Genomic DNA, 17,089 nt, shown 5'->3' on the forward strand with positions numbered 1-17,089 from the left:
GCTCCACAGGCGTTTCATATTCCTGATAAAGATTGCTTTGTTGGGAGATGGGAATGCACATTCTCCAGGGAGGATGGGTCCAGATTGTGGGTGAGAAAATTGACCTTCTGGGGAAGAAGTAACCTTCTAGGTCACTTGGTACATCATCTTCCATTTAGGTCAAGACTGCTCTCTGTTTGATGCCTGCGCCAGTAAGCCGTGTGTCAATGGTGGCCGCTGCACCAACTGGAATGGCCGCTACAACTGTACATGCCCATCAGGCTACCAAGGCCGCAACTGCCGGAGTGATGTGGATGAATGTCGGGTGCCTGGCCTATGCCAGCATGGGGGTACCTGTATCAACACACCTGGCTCCTTCCACTGCCAGTGTCAAGCTGGCTACACAGGGCAGCAATGTGAGAGCATCTCCACACCTTGCGCTCCCTCTCAGTGTCTCAACGGCGGCACTTGCCGTCAGACAGGGGAACTCAGCTACGAGTGTGCTTGCTTACCTGGTGAGTGAACAATTTGCAAAGTGTACCTTTGCTTGTACCTTCTGTAAGGGAGTGGGATGAAGTACTAAGCAGGTAGATTTTAGGGTGGAACGATCCCTCAGGGCAGCTGGGCATAGAGTTACACTTGGGACTCAAGCTTGACCCTTTTCTCTGGCTACACCATGGCATGCTTCACTATTCTCCTGTCAGGAAGCTCATGGGAAGCTGTTGAGCGCTTTGGTGGAGCAGGAAGGAAACAATCTAGGCAGTGGGAGGAGGCGGGGGACTTGGCAGCCAGCACATGCGGCTTTGACTGCAGGAGCCAGAGTGTAGTGGAAGGCTCAGCTAATTCTTCTTCCTTGTTCTAGTCAGAGATTTGGAACAAGAGTAGAGCTTAGAGTAGAAGAGGGGCGCTGCATTGGTCAGGGGCTCAGTGTGACTCTGTGGTGTTTACCAAGCCTTGTCAAGCTTGAAACTGTCCCCCTGTGGCCAATGGAATTGACACCCAGGAAAGTGTGCAAAAGATTACAACCCATAGTTGCACATTAGGGATGGAATGGTGGGTTGTTGGGAGGATTTTTCTTTCTCTACTAGCAACACTTTTTCCACAGTTACTGGCCGGGCTAAAATCTCTCTTTCTCCCTTTTCAGGATTCAAGGGACACAACTGTGAGATTAACATAGATGATTGCCCAGGCCACATGTGCATGAATGGAGGCACTTGTGTGGATGGCGTCAACACTTACAACTGCCAGTGTCCCCCAGAGTGGACAGGTACTGCATTATTATTGGTCCAGGAACCAGAATGTGATTGGAACAGCCTAGGATTTTAAGGGCCTTAATAGGAAACGTAGGGAGCTTTCTAGGATTTGGGCAGAGGTGGGAAATGTTCTTTTCTTCTCTATATGGCGTTAACTTAATATTAGCCTCTAAGTCAGGAAGGCCAACTGTTTCAGAGAATGAGTTGAGAAATATTACCTTATTCTAGTTTGGGAAAACACTGGCTTTAATCTGGCTCGGTGCATGGTGGGCAAAGGAAAAGGCAACTCAGGGCTGCGAGTGTGGAGGTATTGGGGTGCATGGGGGAAGGAGAGGTGGTGCTGCAGCTGTTAGGCCATCCCTGATGAGAAGGTCTTTTAGCGAACTAAGCCCCACCTTCTTTGCACTGTAGGCCAGCACTGCAATGAGGATGTGGATGAATGCCAGCTGCAACCCAACGCCTGCCACAATGGAGGCACTTGCTTCAATACCAATGGGGGGCATTCATGCGTTTGCGTCAACGGCTGGACAGGGGAGAGCTGCAGTGAGAACATTGATGACTGTCAGACAGCGGTCTGCTTCCATGGTGCTACCTGCCATGACCGTGTGGCTTCCTTCTACTGCGCATGTCCTATGGGCAAGACAGGTAACTGGCTCCTACCTTGCATAATGTGTCCACGTCATATGTTTTTATTCTGGCTAACTGGTTTGGGCAGAATTTTTGAAGGGTTTGGTCAGCGTAAAAATAATAGAGTGGATTAAAGAGATATTGGATAACAGGGATAGGGTGTCAATCAGAAATGGAAGGACATTGCTGAACATGAACAACATATTGAAATCGATACCCCTTGTCCATAAATTCCATCCCATTCCCTACACTCCTCCTGTTTTGCTGTCAAGTGATTGCCTTTCATGGCCCTTTCTCTTCCAGGCCTTCTTTGCCACTTGGACGATGCCTGTGTCAGTAACCCTTGCCATGAGGATGCTATTTGTGACACCAACCCAATGAATGGCCGTGCCATCTGCACATGCCCACCAGGTTTTACCGGAGGGGCCTGCGACCAGGATGTGGATGAGTGCTCCATTGGTAAGACAGCTGCACCCTTCTTTTGCAATTCCAAAAGGTGAAGGAAGGAGGACTGCCTCTCTAGCATGTGAGAGGGGTCCCTGAGATGGACTTTTGCCAGCTTTTTGGGTTGGGATATTGACAAGTAAAGCACCTGAGAGAAGGATCGGTTTCTGCTGGCATGCCCTTCTCGTTCCTTGTCTGGGTTTATCCCTTATGTCAGGGGTGCACAACCTGCAGCCCTCCACATGTTGTTAGACTACACCTCCCATTATCCCTGATCACTGGCTATGTTGGCTGGGGCTGATGGGAGTTGTAGTCCAAAAACATTTGGAGGTTCGCAGGTTATGCACCCCGGCCTTAAGTGAAGGCAGAGAAGAAGTAATTTTGAACCAGCCATGTTCACTTCATGTGCATTTGCCTTCTCCAGGAGCCAATCCATGTGAGCATTTCGGAAAGTGTGTGAACACGCAAGGCTCCTTCCGGTGTGAGTGTGGACGTGGCTACACAGGTCCCCGCTGTGAGACAGACATCAATGAGTGCCTCTCCATGCCTTGCCAGAATGATGCTACCTGCCTTGATCGCATTGGCGAGTTTACCTGCATCTGCATGTCAGGTGAGTTTCCTGGCTCTGGGGAGTAGAGTGCCCATCCTATCCAGGACTGCATCTTGGGTAGCATGAGATGTGGGGAGAGAGTAGGTAGGTGACTGGATATGCAAGAATTGAGGTAGAATTCCTTGCTAAGTACAGGCTTCCTGAGTGGACTTAGATAGGTCACTTCCTTATTTCAATTTGCTTTTAAAAGTGAAAATGTCAGTGACTTGTTTCAGAGCTGTTGTGAAGCTCTGTGTAATGTGTAGATCATTCAAAAAATGTTATGTAAATGATTGTAGAGCAGCCTCTGCTCTTGGGCTACCTGAAGCTTCCTGTCCCAAGTACAGTGGTACCTCAGGTTAAGAACTTAATTCATTCTGGAGGTCTGTTCTTAACCTGAAACTGTTCTTAATCTGAAGCACCACTTTAGCTAATGGGGCCTCCTGCTGTCGCTGCACTGCCACTGCACAATTTCTGTTCTCACCCTGAGGTAAAGTTCTTAACCCGAGGTACTATTTCTGGGTTAGCGGAGTCTGTAACCTGAAGCGTCTGTAACCCGAGGTACCACTGTATCTTGTCTGCCAGGTGTTAGCATACCTGAATGATCTACACTGAGGCTCTGTGGAGTGGCTTTCTTTTTGCTCTTCACATGTTCTAGACACTTGAGACAGGAGATGCCTCTCAGACTATGACACTTCCATGTCTCGTTGGCTGTGCCTGTTCTTTTTTGAGTTATATCAGCAGGAAGTTTCTTTCACACTGCCTGCTCCTCTTAGGCCTGGATTCTTCAGTGTGTGGGTGGTATTCTCCACACTAAGAGATGCGCGTGGGCAGGGGGGATACAATAGTTAGATTGGTATGAGACTGTTGTGGGGATAGCCACAAGGTATAGTCTAACCTGCACCTTTCCCTGCTAGATTCCAGGCTTTGTATTCCCCACAAAGCAAGAACATGTTCGGTTTGTACTTTCAGTAGAACTGGCAAATACAGATTCAGGAGAAGGGCCCAGAAAGGTGCAGGAAGCAAGATACTATTGTGAATAGTGGAGGCTTCACTCCGGGTCCCTGGAGGAGTATTCTGCTGTTTCATCTCCCCCGCCCCCCTGCCCCCAAATGGCATTGCAATTCTGTGGGCTTGGGATGAGGAACAAGCCGAGATCCTTAGAAGCGGTTTGGTGGCTGAAGAAAGCGTATACATATGGAGGAATCCCTGGAAAGTGAGGGATGACTATACAGCTGTCCCTCCTCCCATTGTGGCAGAGCTATAGGACTGGGGTGCTGGGTAAATCGATACAATGTTCATACAGACAGTGGGAGTGCAGCATTGTGCTTGGAATATTAATGGTGGGGCCGGCCTGGCGGGTGATGTGAATTGACTGTGCTTTGTGTTTCCGTTACCCCATATAGGGAGGAACATTCTCCTTGCTTGCTCACTCATTGGTTAATGCTGGCTTTTTGTAGAAAAAATAAAATCTGGGGGAGGGGTGGGTCCTGCTAGCTGGGAATGGCTTTGGTCTAGGGGCTAGAGAACTTGGTTTTAGTGTTGCACTACTGCGCTTAACCCAGTATAGCTGCATTCTGGAATCATTTCCTCCAGGATCAGTATGGAGCAAGAGGTTTGACGTATCGCCTAGATATTTGGCAAGCAGCTCCAAAAATTAGGAGCCCAGCACACAGTGGAGTGCCTCTCCTACAAAATCAGCCTCCCAAAGCGGAAACAGGAAATCTTAAAAAGTTTTTAAATGGGATGTGGAGTGTTAGTTGGAATGCTCTTCTACTGCTTGGTTGGAAAACAGTTCTGGAAAGCAAGTTTTTTTTGTGTGTACCCCCAATTCTTGAAACCCAAATAAGCATTTGCACTAGTGCATCATCTCTGATTCCTGTTCCCTTATTGCGTTAGCTCGTTACTCCTGCAGTCCTCACAAGTTCTTTAAACTCAGCTACTCTCCCTACTGCTAGCCTCACATCTTCAATTTCGTTCATTGAGACAAAGTGTTGGAACAGACACACATAACCAAACTGTTCCTAGCATAGCTGTCAACTTTTCCCTTTTCTTGCGAGGAATCCTATTCAGAATAAGGGAATTTCCCTTTAAAAAAGGGAAACATTGACAGCTATGGTTCCAAGCTCCTCCACATAGCCTCAGCTCTCCTCCTTTTTTATGGTGTAAGCTCCAGAGCTACATCACCCTCCCATTCCTCCTATGTCACTGGAACTTCCTCTCACAATTCCCAGCTTTGTTTATTTTATCTGTTGAGAGAAGCAAAGTATTCAGTTCTCCCCCCACTGTTCTCTCCCTCTTTCTTTTCCATCCTGTCATTTCCTGCCAAGGAGCTTCTTACTTTCCCATTCCTTTTTCCCAATGTGGATGGAATAAGCAAAGGGGTGTGGGCATATCTTTTATATCAGAGTTGTCTACCCTGTAGCTTTCTAGGTGTTGTTGTATTCTAACTCCCTTCAGCACCAGCCTGGATGGGCCATAGTCAGAGATTATGGGGGTTGCAGTCCAGCAACATCTGGAAGACCAAAGGTTCTCCACCCTTCCTTTCTACACAGTATCAGAGGCAAGAAGATTCTCTGCCTCAAGGATACTTGGAGGAAGTGAGCTATGTAGGATTATTGAGTCACCACCATTTTAGGTTTTTCTCTACTACCCCCAAGGATTTGGGAAACCTGGCTCTGGTGATCTAGAACTACGAGATTAGAAGTTGCCTTCACTCTTGGGATTTCCCCCTTGCATAGAGATTTCTCTCCAAATTGGAAACAGGAGTTTCCTCCCACAAAATGCTGCATTCTCTTACCGCCCCCTCAGAGATGAAGATGCAGGCAAACTCCTGGAAACGCTTCCCATTAAAAAGGTTCATATGGAGACAAATTTAAGTGCCTTCTTACGTGAGAAAATTATGCCCCTCCTGTCTCCACTTTGGTAGGGAGAGTAGCTTAAGGGAGTGGAGATGGCGTCTCAGCCAGCAGCTGAGACTGATACTATAAGGCTGTAGCAACTCAGACCCTCTATGAGTAGTCAAGGAAAGTGGGGATGGGCCTTGATTATTTCCTCAGTGCTGCTTGCCAGCAAACTATTCATCGGAGCAGCAGACTTCACAGTTTTTATTACAGTGGCGAAGGGCTGGGAATAGCAAAGCCTGGAGGGTTAGTCATGCAATTCTGTGCCTTTATAGCTGCAAGGATTCCTTGGAGCATGTGTACACAGACCAGCAGTTGGGCAAATTCAGGATGGTCATTCTTCTATTGACCAGAGCCTGCTTAACCCCCTTGCCTAGAAAATCAGGATACTGTTGTGCTAACCTTATGCATGGCATGTCCAGTGCCTCACTTTTGCTCCTTTCTGTTATGGCTGCCTTTCTCACCTCCACAGCGAGATGGAGGACTCATAGCTCAGCGGTAGAACACATTCTTTGCAGAAATGGTCAGTCTTTGGTTAATAGACAGTCTTGGTCAAAAGAACAGTCCCTAAACACCTTAGAAAGTGCGGATAGTCAGAGTAGATCATACTGGGTTTGATAGACCTACAGCCTCACTTGGTATAAGATAGCTCCGGATGTGTATTTTTGCACCCATAATTTCTGTGTGCATTAACTGCTTTATTTATTTTGTAATTGCATATTTTATTGTTGTTAACCTACCCTGGGAACTTTAGATAAAGAGCAGGTAATAAATTTAATAAAATAAATCAGTAATAATGTGCCTGGTGTACTCCCCCCCCCAAAAAAAAATCTCTTTTGATTTCCTTTTCTACCACTGGTTCCAGCTGCTGGCTGTATTTTCATCTGTTCTTTGTGTTCCTGCAGTTCTCTTATCAGGAACACGTAAGCAACTTGACTGTCGAGCCAAGTATTATCTACTCTTAAGTGGAAGCAGGGTTTTTAGGCAGAGGTCTTTCACATCCCCTGCTTCCTGATTCTTTTAACCTGAAGATGCCAGGGGTTGATCCTGGGATCTTCAGTATGCAAAAAATGTGGCTCATCACTGAGCTGTCGTGACACGGAAGGAGCAGGAACAGAACTTCTGCTTAATTGAAAATGGAATAAGCTCAGCAGTTGCACAGATTATATAAACATTGCTTTGAATTAGTAGAACTAACACATGATCAAGTTTGATGCATGGAATGCTTACTCCACCATCAGTAAACTTAAGACAGCTGCGTTAGGATAGGTGCTATATGTACCATAATGGTAAAATGGGGATGTGGGGAAATAATGGAGACGAAGGAATGGGATGCAGGCAAGCTTGTAGGGACAGCAAAGATGGAGTTTTAGGGGAATCCGCCCCCCTTCTTCCTACTAGATGGGTCTTAAACTGTCTGTCTGATCATTTTCACCTCTTAAAGTTAGTAACTATAAGGAACCAGCTTTAAAAATAGGGATTTTGTTTTTAATGCCTTGTATGTGAAGCAAAACGCTGTTATTTATTGTGCACCTTTGCCATGTGATAATAAGCTAGTATTCCTAGGCATGAGCCTGCCAGGATGAGATGGACCCCTTGCCTCACTGTGGTTGTGGTGCTACAGTGATGGACACACGGGTGAGTCTAATCATTGTAATAACAAATGGCTCCTCTTGGTTGCAGGTTTCAGTGGCACTTACTGTGAGATCAACATCAATGAGTGTGAGAGTAATCCCTGTGTCAATGGTGGCGTCTGTAAGGATATTGTCAATGGATTCAGCTGTACCTGTCCCTCCGGTAAGCCAAGGGCTTTTCCCAGCAAGGAGATAAATGACACTGCATCATTCTCTTACCTGTCCTCCCTGCCTGGCCTAGCACAGGTGAACTTGAGCCTGTTCCCCCACAGGGCTCCTTCTCTGGCCTCTTAAAATAGTCTGCGTGTTTGTGTGTATCTGAAACCTGCCCAGACCTTACTTTGATAAAGCTGGTGAGCATCTGCCCTGTTTGTAAGGAGCCTTGCTTTCATCCCTTCTCCTGATGTTAGGAAATGTCTGCCCCTTGTGTGAATTCAGCTGAATTTGAGTATATTAAGTTGAGCTGTGCTGTAGTTTTTCATGAGCTCACACTGCCCCTTGTGCTTCCTCTCATCCCTTGCACTGTGGTACAGTTTGTGTAAGTTTTCTTTGCTGAGCTAGGAGTCCAGCTTGGGGAATTCTTTGTCAGTGTATGGGATGCAACTGTAGCCCTAAGGAGAGTGTGTTCAGCTCATTCCCCAGGACTTGCTCCGCTTTTCTGCTACCAAGCGGGTGGGGGGCCCTGTCCTCCATTCAGTTGCTTCCAGGGCTGATTGACAGACAGGCCTATAGCTTGCTGTGTGGGAGCTGGGACAATGGTATCTTTGTTCCCCCAGCCTGTCGCACAGGCCCCTGAACCCAATTTACATGTGGGGCAGACACCGCAAAGCCCCCTGTGGAGAGGAGGGGGAGAGAACATTGAGAGCCTTTGCTATAGGCCTCTGCTGGTAGGGCTGTGCTGTGCAACCACGATGAAGTTTGAGGACTCCTGTCCCACATAATTTTTCCTCCCAATGCGAACCTGTTTTCTCTTTATCTGGAGCTTTCAGTCCAAACTATCATTTTATTCGAGGCTTGCTCTAGCTGTGTACCCACTTCAGACACTTAGCTTGAGAACGAGTATACACTCAATTCTTTTGCCAGCCTAGCTTGCGCCCTTTTCAGACATACTTGTAAAGTCCCCTGTTACCCCTAACAGCTGGGAGCTTCCAAGTACACAAGCTTTTCTCACTCAGCTCTATGAGAAACCCAGCTAGGGAACAAGAGGCTATACGTATAGTTCCTCCACTCTTCCACTGCAGCACGGAGCGTCCATTTCCCTGCTCCTTTTTTTATATAGCTGTATAGATGTTAGTGTGAGATTCTCATCCATGAGAGTGGATAACAACAAGTGTTCTTTCTGTGTGTGTTGTTTGGATCTTCTCTTGTGTATATTGGGTGAAATGCAACACGTATGTTTATGTTGCCAGATTGAGTGCATGTTCCTCATTTTGTTGGTCCATCTGGTTTGTTTGACTACTTTTTCTTTCTGGGTCCAGGTTTCTCAGGCTCCATGTGCCAGATTGACATCGATGAGTGTGCCAGCACACCATGCCAGAATGGTGCAAAGTGTGTGGACCGGCCCAATGCCTATGAGTGCCGTTGTACAGAAGGTAATTGCTCTCTGCAATGAGTTATTGCCTTCCATGCTCTTCTGTGCTGCTGGAGGGGGGATTGTTTCAAGTCATGGGGATATTGTGATGACGACTGCACGAGGATTATTAGAATCTGATGCAGTCTAGAGAAAATTTTCCCCAAAACATCCTTTACATCTGTCTTTCATCGGTGTCATTTTTGAAAAGCCCGGGCTGGGTATGATGTGAGCTTTCTTCCCAATCCATGGTCCTTCCTCTGTGAGCATCTTTTAGGGACGGTGTCAAATCACTTTCTAACTTTGGTATCAAGCCTTCAGCAAAATACCGTATTTTTTGCTCTATAAGACTCACTTTTTCCCTTCTACAAAGTAAGGGGAAATGTGTGTGCGTCTTATGGAGCGAATGCAGGCCTGCTCAGCTATCCAGAAGCCAGAACAACAAGAGGGATTGCTGCTTTCACTGTGCAGCAATCCCTCTTCCTGTTCTGGCTTCTGAGATTCAGAATATTTTTTTCTTCTTTTCCTCCTCCAAAAACTAGGTGTGTCTTGTGGTCTGGTGCGTCTTATAGAGCAAAAAATACGGTAACTTCTCTATTCCTGATTCACAGATAGTTGTGAAAGATCAAGATCAAATTGATGCTTGCAGGGGCTCTGTTTTATTTCCTTTTAGATGACTTTGGTTTAAAGATGAGCACAGAATTTAACACCATGAAATTCCCAAGGAAGCTTATTGTGTTCTGAAACCTAGTGGTGCACAGTGCATGCCACAACACATCATAAAGAGAACTAATATGCCCATGAAGTAAAGGAAATGGACTTGGGAGAGTAGGATTTTTTTTAAACAGACTGCAAGAAACTCCTACACCGAACGGCTTTTAGGATAAGGGGAAAGGAAGCCAAATTAGTGCACACGGTTCATTCACATTGTGGAATGGAGAAAGGAGGGTTAGGTTACTCCTCATTTTTTGTTAAGTTTCTTAATTGATGTATCTAACTTGCTTGATAAACATGAAGTGGCATCCCTTCTCAGTTGCTCAGACACTTAAAAAAGGACAGTAGATGCATATCTGATTGGCTTACAAAACAATGACTCTCAGTTTGAAAATTACAGTATTTTTAACACAAGCAGTTTTAAGTAAAGGTAAAACAGAGAACTAACAGTAGTTGTGGAAAAAATAAATATCTTGCTTGCTACATTTGGGTGTTTGGCTGCATCTTTTCAGATGAATAGTAGTTTAGGAAACATTGGGTTTTTCTAAAATATTAGATTAAAAAATGGAAGGGAGGGGGAAACCTTTCCCCAGTCTTCTGTATGCATGAATTGCTACGATGCTGATTTCCCCTCTCACTTACAGGTTTTGAGGGGCCTTTGTGTGAAAGGAACATTGACGACTGCTTTCCAGATCCCTGCCACCATGGCACTTGTGTGGATGGCATTGCTAGTTTCACCTGCACTTGTGCAGCTGGTTACACTGGATACCGCTGTGAGAACCAGATCAATGAGTGCCACAGCAATCCCTGTCAGCATGGTGGCAAGTGCATTGACCTGGTGAACAAGTACCTGTGCCATTGCTTGCAGGGGACCTCAGGTAGGGCATCCCTCCTCGCTCTCTTTCTCTGCTTGCTCTCATTCCTTACATCTCCCAGGCCTATCCAGCAGCACCATGCTTTTCGTTTATTTTCTTAGAAAAATGTACAGACTGCTTAATCAGAAAACCCTCGTAAGTTGTGTATATAATAAAGTTATCAATAAAGACACAAGATAAAAACTAGCAAAGTAAAACACACACACACAGACACACCAAAATGAATGCCTGGGAAAACTTGCTGCAATAAAAAAGAACAATATAATGAAGGCACCTGCCTGGTGTCAATAGGAATTCGAAAGCACAGGTGCTGCCACACTAGAAGAGAGACTCACAAATGCAGAGTAAACATTACATGTCACTTAAAAAACGCAAGTTTTGCAGATCAAAGCAGCAAAATAGGCATGTATGGTGCAAATCAACCCCCCCAAAAAACTAGATATAAGCTGTTATGGGCTTTTTATATGTGAATACTAAGCTTATTTTAAGCTGTCTGCTTTCCGTGCATCTAGTTTGTGTGATGTCAGCTGGCCGGCTGCCAAGCACGTAAAGCTGCAATCGCACAAGTTAAATGTGTGCAAGTTGTGAGTCTCCTGTACTGCTGTCGCCAAGCTATCCTGGTCCAGTTACGGGTCACAGCTGTTGCACCAGCAGAAGCTGGGAAAAGGCTCTCTTAGCCACTGAGCACACCTGGACCTCCAGTGACAAAACTGGATTCAGAAGCACCTCCAGGCTGTGTACCTGCTACTTTGTAGTGCGGGAAACCCTCTCCAGGGCAGGAAAAGAGATCAAGAAGAAGAAGCAAGGTCACACTTTTCTTGTTCTTGATCAAGATCATCCCATCAGGCCAGCCACAGCTGGAACGGGTCTAGATAATCTGTACTTGCCACAACCCTCTTGACCACCTTCCCCCCCAAAAGTGAGTGCCTACAACTGGTCAGTAGTTAGTCCAAACTAAAGAGCCAGCTTCTTTGGGAGTGGCCATACCCCTGCCTCTTTCAAGGTGGCAGGGACTATCTCCTTATGCAGCGAAGCATTAACCATTTACATAGCTATTGGGCAGAATCCATTGATGATGCATAGGAAGCCATAACAATCTCCCTTTCATTGCATCTAAACCTACTTGCACCAGTTCTTTCCACCCTATACATGTCACTCAGCCAAGACAGGAAAGAGTTTCCAAGCTTGCTGTGGGGCCATTCACTGTAGGGCGATTGCATCTTTCTTCAGGCCTATGATATATCCTTTTCTCCAAGGTGCCAATTGTGAGATCAACTTCGATGACTGTGCCAGCAACCCCTGTGATTATGGCATCTGCCGCGATGGCATCAATCGTTATGACTGCATCTGCAAACCTGGCTTCACAGGTGATGGCTGGGAGAATGAATTGCTGGTCGGGAACGGGCAGAAGTAGGGGAAATTGAAGAGGGTCAGAGTCAGCAGCTACAGCTTTAATCAAGAGAGAATACCGTGGCAGAATCTACATGTGTTTGGCTTTGCAGGCAGGGCTTGAGGTAGCATTGCTCAATAGCTGTTATAGGATTTAATCCATGCCTGGTGAAGGGGACAAAGCTGGATGAAAGCAGCAAGAAGTTTCTTCTTGGCCACTCTGTTGCTGAGCAGTACTTTCTCCCACTTAGGTCCCCTGTGCAACGTGGAGATTAATGAATGTGCATCCAACCCCTGTAAGAATGGTGGCACCTGTGTGGATGGTGAAGACGGCTTCTCTTGCCTTTGCCCCGAGGGATTCCATGATCCTCATTGCTATTCAGAAGTGGACGAGTGCAGCAGCAGCCCATGTGTGCATGGCACATGCCACGACAACATCAATGGGTGAGAGCTGATTACCCAAGTGAATGAGCTACTGCCTCAGGAGTAGGCAGGCTTTGTTCCTATTGTTCCCATGAGGTGGCACTGAAGACAGGAGTGGATTAAGTCACTTCCTACAGGCTGGTCAAATGGGCTAACAATGGGTGGTGCTTCTTGGAGGGTGTAAAAAAGCTTTCCCTCTTCATCCTTTCTTTCCCCCCTTCTTTCCTCTACAGGTACCAGTGTAAGTGTGAGCCAGGCTGGGCTGGCACCAACTGTGATGTGAACCACAACGAGTGTGAATCCAACCCATGCCAGCATGGAGGGACGTGCACTGACTATGTCAATGGCTATCGTTGCAAGTGCAAAGAAGGCTTTCAGGGTATGCATCTCTATAGCTTCCTTGCCTTGCTTTTGTTGCCCGTACTTTACACCAAGCTCAACCTCTGTCTAGCTCTTCTGTACCCCAAGATACACATCTCACCCACATACTGTTTTTCATCTCTTGCCATCTCTAGATAATACTCTGCCTGTTGTCCAAAGTTATGCCTTCTATGTAACCTTCAGTGTTTGAGCCATCTAGATCTATGAGGGATTTGTAGGTATCTGAACCCAGCTTTCCCCCAGTTCCATTTTCTGGTCCTTCATGGGAGCTGATGTTGGTTGGTGGCATTACAAGTGGGAGAAAGATTCATCTTCAGGGATATCTGTGTTCACGGGGACCTTAATACTTATCTGGTTCTTCTGCAGGGACCTACTGCCAGACCAACATAAATGACTGTGCCTCCAACCCATGCCTCAACCAGGGCACCTGCACTGATGGCATTGCCAGCTATACCTGCATCTGTGACTTGCCTTACACTGGTGAGCTCTGTGGGCAGTGGGGAACACCTGAACGTCTTCTGCAAAAACTTAATTCTTGTTAAGGGACTTGATCTAGTGAAGGGACTTGTATGGCAAACCCCATGCCAGGGTTGCAGTTGGGAAGGGAGAGATTAATAAGCAGTATTTGTTTGTACTGAGTGCCATGCTAGAAATTCATATTCTGCATTTTAGCCATTCATGGGTAAGTAATGCAGATAGTGACTAAAGGACAATGGTGTGATAGTTAGGCTGCAAATAATGGATGGAGAATATTGCATGTGTCTGTCCTCCTTAAAAGATAATACAGTCGTACCTCGGAAGTCAAACGGAATTCGTTCCGGAAGTCTGTTCGACTTCCAAAACATTCGGAAACCAAGGCACAGTTTCCGATTGGCTGCAGGAAGCTCCTGCAACCGATTGGAAGACACATAAGCATGTTGGACATTCAGGTTCCAAAGAACGTTTTCAAACCGGAACACTCACTTCTTGGTTTGCAGCATTTGGGAGCCAAAACGTTCGACTCGCAAGGCATTTGGGATCCAATGTACGACTCTATGTACTTGGGTGCTCTAAAGGGAGAGTGCTTGGAGAGCTGAAATAGATATGTGTGGTGTGTGAGAGAGAAAGAAAAAGAGAGACTGAGAAACAAAATGATAAGGAATCACATGTTGCCTTTACTATGTTTAGTCCTTAGGAATTGCCACTGTGCATGCTGAGTTCAGGCAACAGTGTCACAACATGGGCAGGGAGAAGGATCTGAGTCACTCATCTGGTGATGTTACAGGCATTATCCAATAGACTCCTTTGGCATTTGTGCAACTTCCATTCTACAAGTCACTTTAAATTGCAACAGCATCTGCTTTCTGCAAACCACATTTTTAAAGCAGCAATATGTCATGGTTAGGGAGCCTGGAGATGGGTATAAACAAAAGTGCTTCCTCAAAGAAAGACATCTGGATCCATGCAACAAATGACTGGCAGCTAAACATTTGTTACTCTATAAACTGACTGACTGGGAAGGCTCTTGAATTAACTTTATTATATTTACCTTATGTATAAAGTATAATTCCCACTGACATCACTTTGTGGCTAGACATTTGGTCTCTGAACTTGATTTGTATTCCTATTGAGTCCAAGACATAAATATTATATAGTTCAAAATAAGATGGCTATTAGGCCAGTGGAAATCCAAACAAGTACCCTTATCTATTTCTCTTCCCACAGGCCGGAATTGTGAGAATGTGCTGGCTCCCTGTTTCCCCAATCCATGTAAGAACAATGGTGTCTGTGACCACACACCGGACTATGAGAGCTTTACCTGTGGTTGTGCACCAGGCTGGCAAGGTACTCAGACTCATGAGCCATGTTCTTCCTGTACTTTTCTGAATATTGTGGCATCTAATCCTATGAGCCTATGTGCCAGTTTTATATTTTAATTTGTTTTAATTTGGAGGTGGCTTTTAAATATAAAGGCATTTTTACTAATTTGAGTTTGTATTGCTCATTGTCCTGAGTGTCTTTGGATGGAAATGTGAAAAAGAAATTTCAGAAGTAAAATTAAATATTTTTCATAGAATCATAGACTTGGAAGAGACCACAAGGGCCATCGAGTCCAACCCCCTGCTAAGCAGGAAACACCATCAGAGCACTCCTGACATATGGTTGTCAAGCCTCTGCTTAAAGACCTCCAAAGAAGGAGACTCCACCACACTCCTTGGCAGCAAATTCCACTGTCGAACAGCTCTTACTGTCAGGAAGTTCTTCCTAATGTTTAGGTGGAATCTTCTTTCTTGTAGTTTGGAAGTTTTACTTGGTTTGACATTCTTTTATTGATTTTACTTCACAAAATACCTTTACCAGAAGATTTGCCATTCTAATGTGGCATATTTAGTAATATTTCTGATGGTAACATTGTGATTGGATAATTTTCTTATATCTATGCATTCTGTGTGATTGATTATTTGATAGTAGACACATGCCTGGGGTATTGTTTTGTTGTTTCCTTCATTGTTGTTGGTTTTTTGCTTCTCCACATAGTGGATGCAGCAATATGAAAAAGTCAATAGAAGTGGATTGGAGGGTGGGGGAAAAAGAAACTTAAAAACAAACAGTAATCATATTTTCTTATCCCCATAGGGCAGCAATGCCAGATTGACATTAATGAATGTGACCAGGACCCATGTCGAAATAGGGGCACCTGCACCAACACACATGGCAGTTACAGGTGTGCCTGCCGTCCCGGCTACACTGGTACCAACTGTGAGCTGGATATTGATGACTGCAAACCAAGTGAGTTCATTGAGCACATGGGACAACAGGAAAGAACAACTAAGAATCTGAGATCTTGCTAACTATTTTTGCTATTTTGGCAAAAAGTACTGGGTGAAAGTTCTAGGAAGAAAGAGCACTGGTAGGACAGGAAACCTAATAAAGAACTGGAAACTGGGCAAACAGGTCATTAGGTGACATCTGCCTTTCCAAGCTGGCTTCCAAGTCTCACATTTTGGAAGTGGCTGTGCCTTGTCGTTTGGCTTATGTCTAGAGAATTAAAATGCTAAGACAATTAAATGGTACAGACTAGATGATTAAAGCAAATTTGCTTTCTTTTACCTAAGCAAAATCTGTGTTGCATCACGTATGCTAATTGCAAACTCAGAACTTTGAGTGCCAGTGCTTATGTAGCCAAAACAGAACCCTCCATACATAAGAGAGAGGTATCGGCAGGTTTGGGTGAACCCCAAGGTTTCACAGGACTATAAGAAGTTTTGAAGGGGAAACGCTCCTCTTAAACAGTCCAACAAGACAGAGTAAGCTTACAGACCATGGAATGCCAACGGATTGTTGTGGGTGGGGTGGGGGAAAGAAAACTGGCAGGGGAACGGGAATGCTTAGCATAGCAACAATTGCTTGCAGGTTCCATTTGTACTTCAGACTTTTAAACTTTGCAGAACTTGGATTTCTTTGACTAGGTATAGAATTGTAGAGTTGGAGGGGACCATGAGGGTCATCTAGTCCAACCCTATGCAATGCACAAGTCTTTTGCCCAATGTGGGGCTCGAACCCAGAACCCTGAGATTAAGAGTCTCATGCTCTACCGACTGAGCTATTCCAATATAGGCTAGAGCAGTACTAAGAGTAGGTTGTGGACTGTGACTGCAACTGATATTCAGACAAAACTAGATCTTATTTGGATTGAGATGTTTGAATGTAACATTAACTCCTGTTAATGCCAGTGAAAATTCAACATGCCTGTGCTCCATCCTCAGTCTCTCCTGGATTATGTCCGTGACTCTGCATGTGTGAAGTTAAACATGACGAAAGATCTTAAGTCTTTTTGTATTGGAGGATGTCATAGTGAAAGAGTTGAGAGCTTGTCTTGACCCCTCTGAGTATTCCTCTCCCTGCCAACAGATCCTTGCCTGAATGGTGGCTCCTGCCAAGATGGCATCAGTACTTTCATGTGCACCTGCCTGCCAGGCTTCACAGGCATACACTGTGCAACTGAGACCAATGAGTGCCTGAGTAACCCCTGCCGCAATGGCGCCACCTGCACAGACTATGTCAACAGCTACACTTGTACTTGTGCGCCAGGCTGGGCTGGCCTACACTGTGAGCAGAATGTTCAGGAATGCACTGACAGGTGAGCTGATAGTTTCTCATGAGGAACAGTGACTTATGTCTGCCTATCTTTTAACTCGTATTACTCAGAGGGCACATTTTGTAGAATGGATAAAGGTAAAGGGACCCCTGACTGTTAGGTCCAGTCGTGACCGACTCTGGGGTTGCGGCGCTCATCTCGCTTTATTGGCTGAGGAAACCAGCGTACAG

At 45.5% G+C, this 17,089-nt stretch overlaps 1 protein-coding gene across 6 annotated transcripts in view; it reads left to right on the forward strand.

The window, feature by feature from the left end:
* Positions 1-17,089, forward strand: part of NOTCH3 (notch receptor 3) — a 58,068-nt gene that overhangs the window by 26,497 nt on the left and 14,482 nt on the right. For all 6 annotated transcript variants that reach the window (XR_014561031.1, XR_014561032.1, XM_083726014.1 and 3 more), the window contains exons 4-18: positions 159-494; positions 1,124-1,246; positions 1,644-1,877; positions 2,163-2,318; positions 2,728-2,913; positions 7,479-7,592; positions 8,908-9,021; positions 10,358-10,591; positions 11,845-11,955; positions 12,229-12,421; positions 12,634-12,779; positions 13,148-13,261; positions 14,486-14,605; positions 15,398-15,550; positions 16,673-16,901. Coding sequence is in view for 4 of the 6 variants with exons in the window: in XM_083726014.1 (XP_083582140.1) it covers positions 159-494; positions 1,124-1,246; positions 1,644-1,877; positions 2,163-2,318; positions 2,728-2,913; positions 7,479-7,592; positions 8,908-9,021; positions 10,358-10,591; positions 11,845-11,955; positions 12,229-12,421; positions 12,634-12,779; positions 13,148-13,261; positions 14,486-14,605; positions 15,398-15,550; positions 16,673-16,901 (2,563 nt within the window). In the remaining 2 variants the exon portion in view is untranslated. The remainder of the gene's footprint in view (positions 1-158; positions 495-1,123; positions 1,247-1,643; positions 1,878-2,162; positions 2,319-2,727; positions 2,914-7,478; positions 7,593-8,907; positions 9,022-10,357; positions 10,592-11,844; positions 11,956-12,228; positions 12,422-12,633; positions 12,780-13,147; positions 13,262-14,485; positions 14,606-15,397; positions 15,551-16,672; positions 16,902-17,089) is intronic.

The sequence above is a fragment of the Podarcis gaigeae genome (genome assembly GCF_964106915.1).
Source record: "Podarcis gaigeae genome assembly, chromosome: 2".
Taxonomy (NCBI): Eukaryota; Metazoa; Chordata; class Lepidosauria; order Squamata; family Lacertidae; genus Podarcis; species Podarcis gaigeae.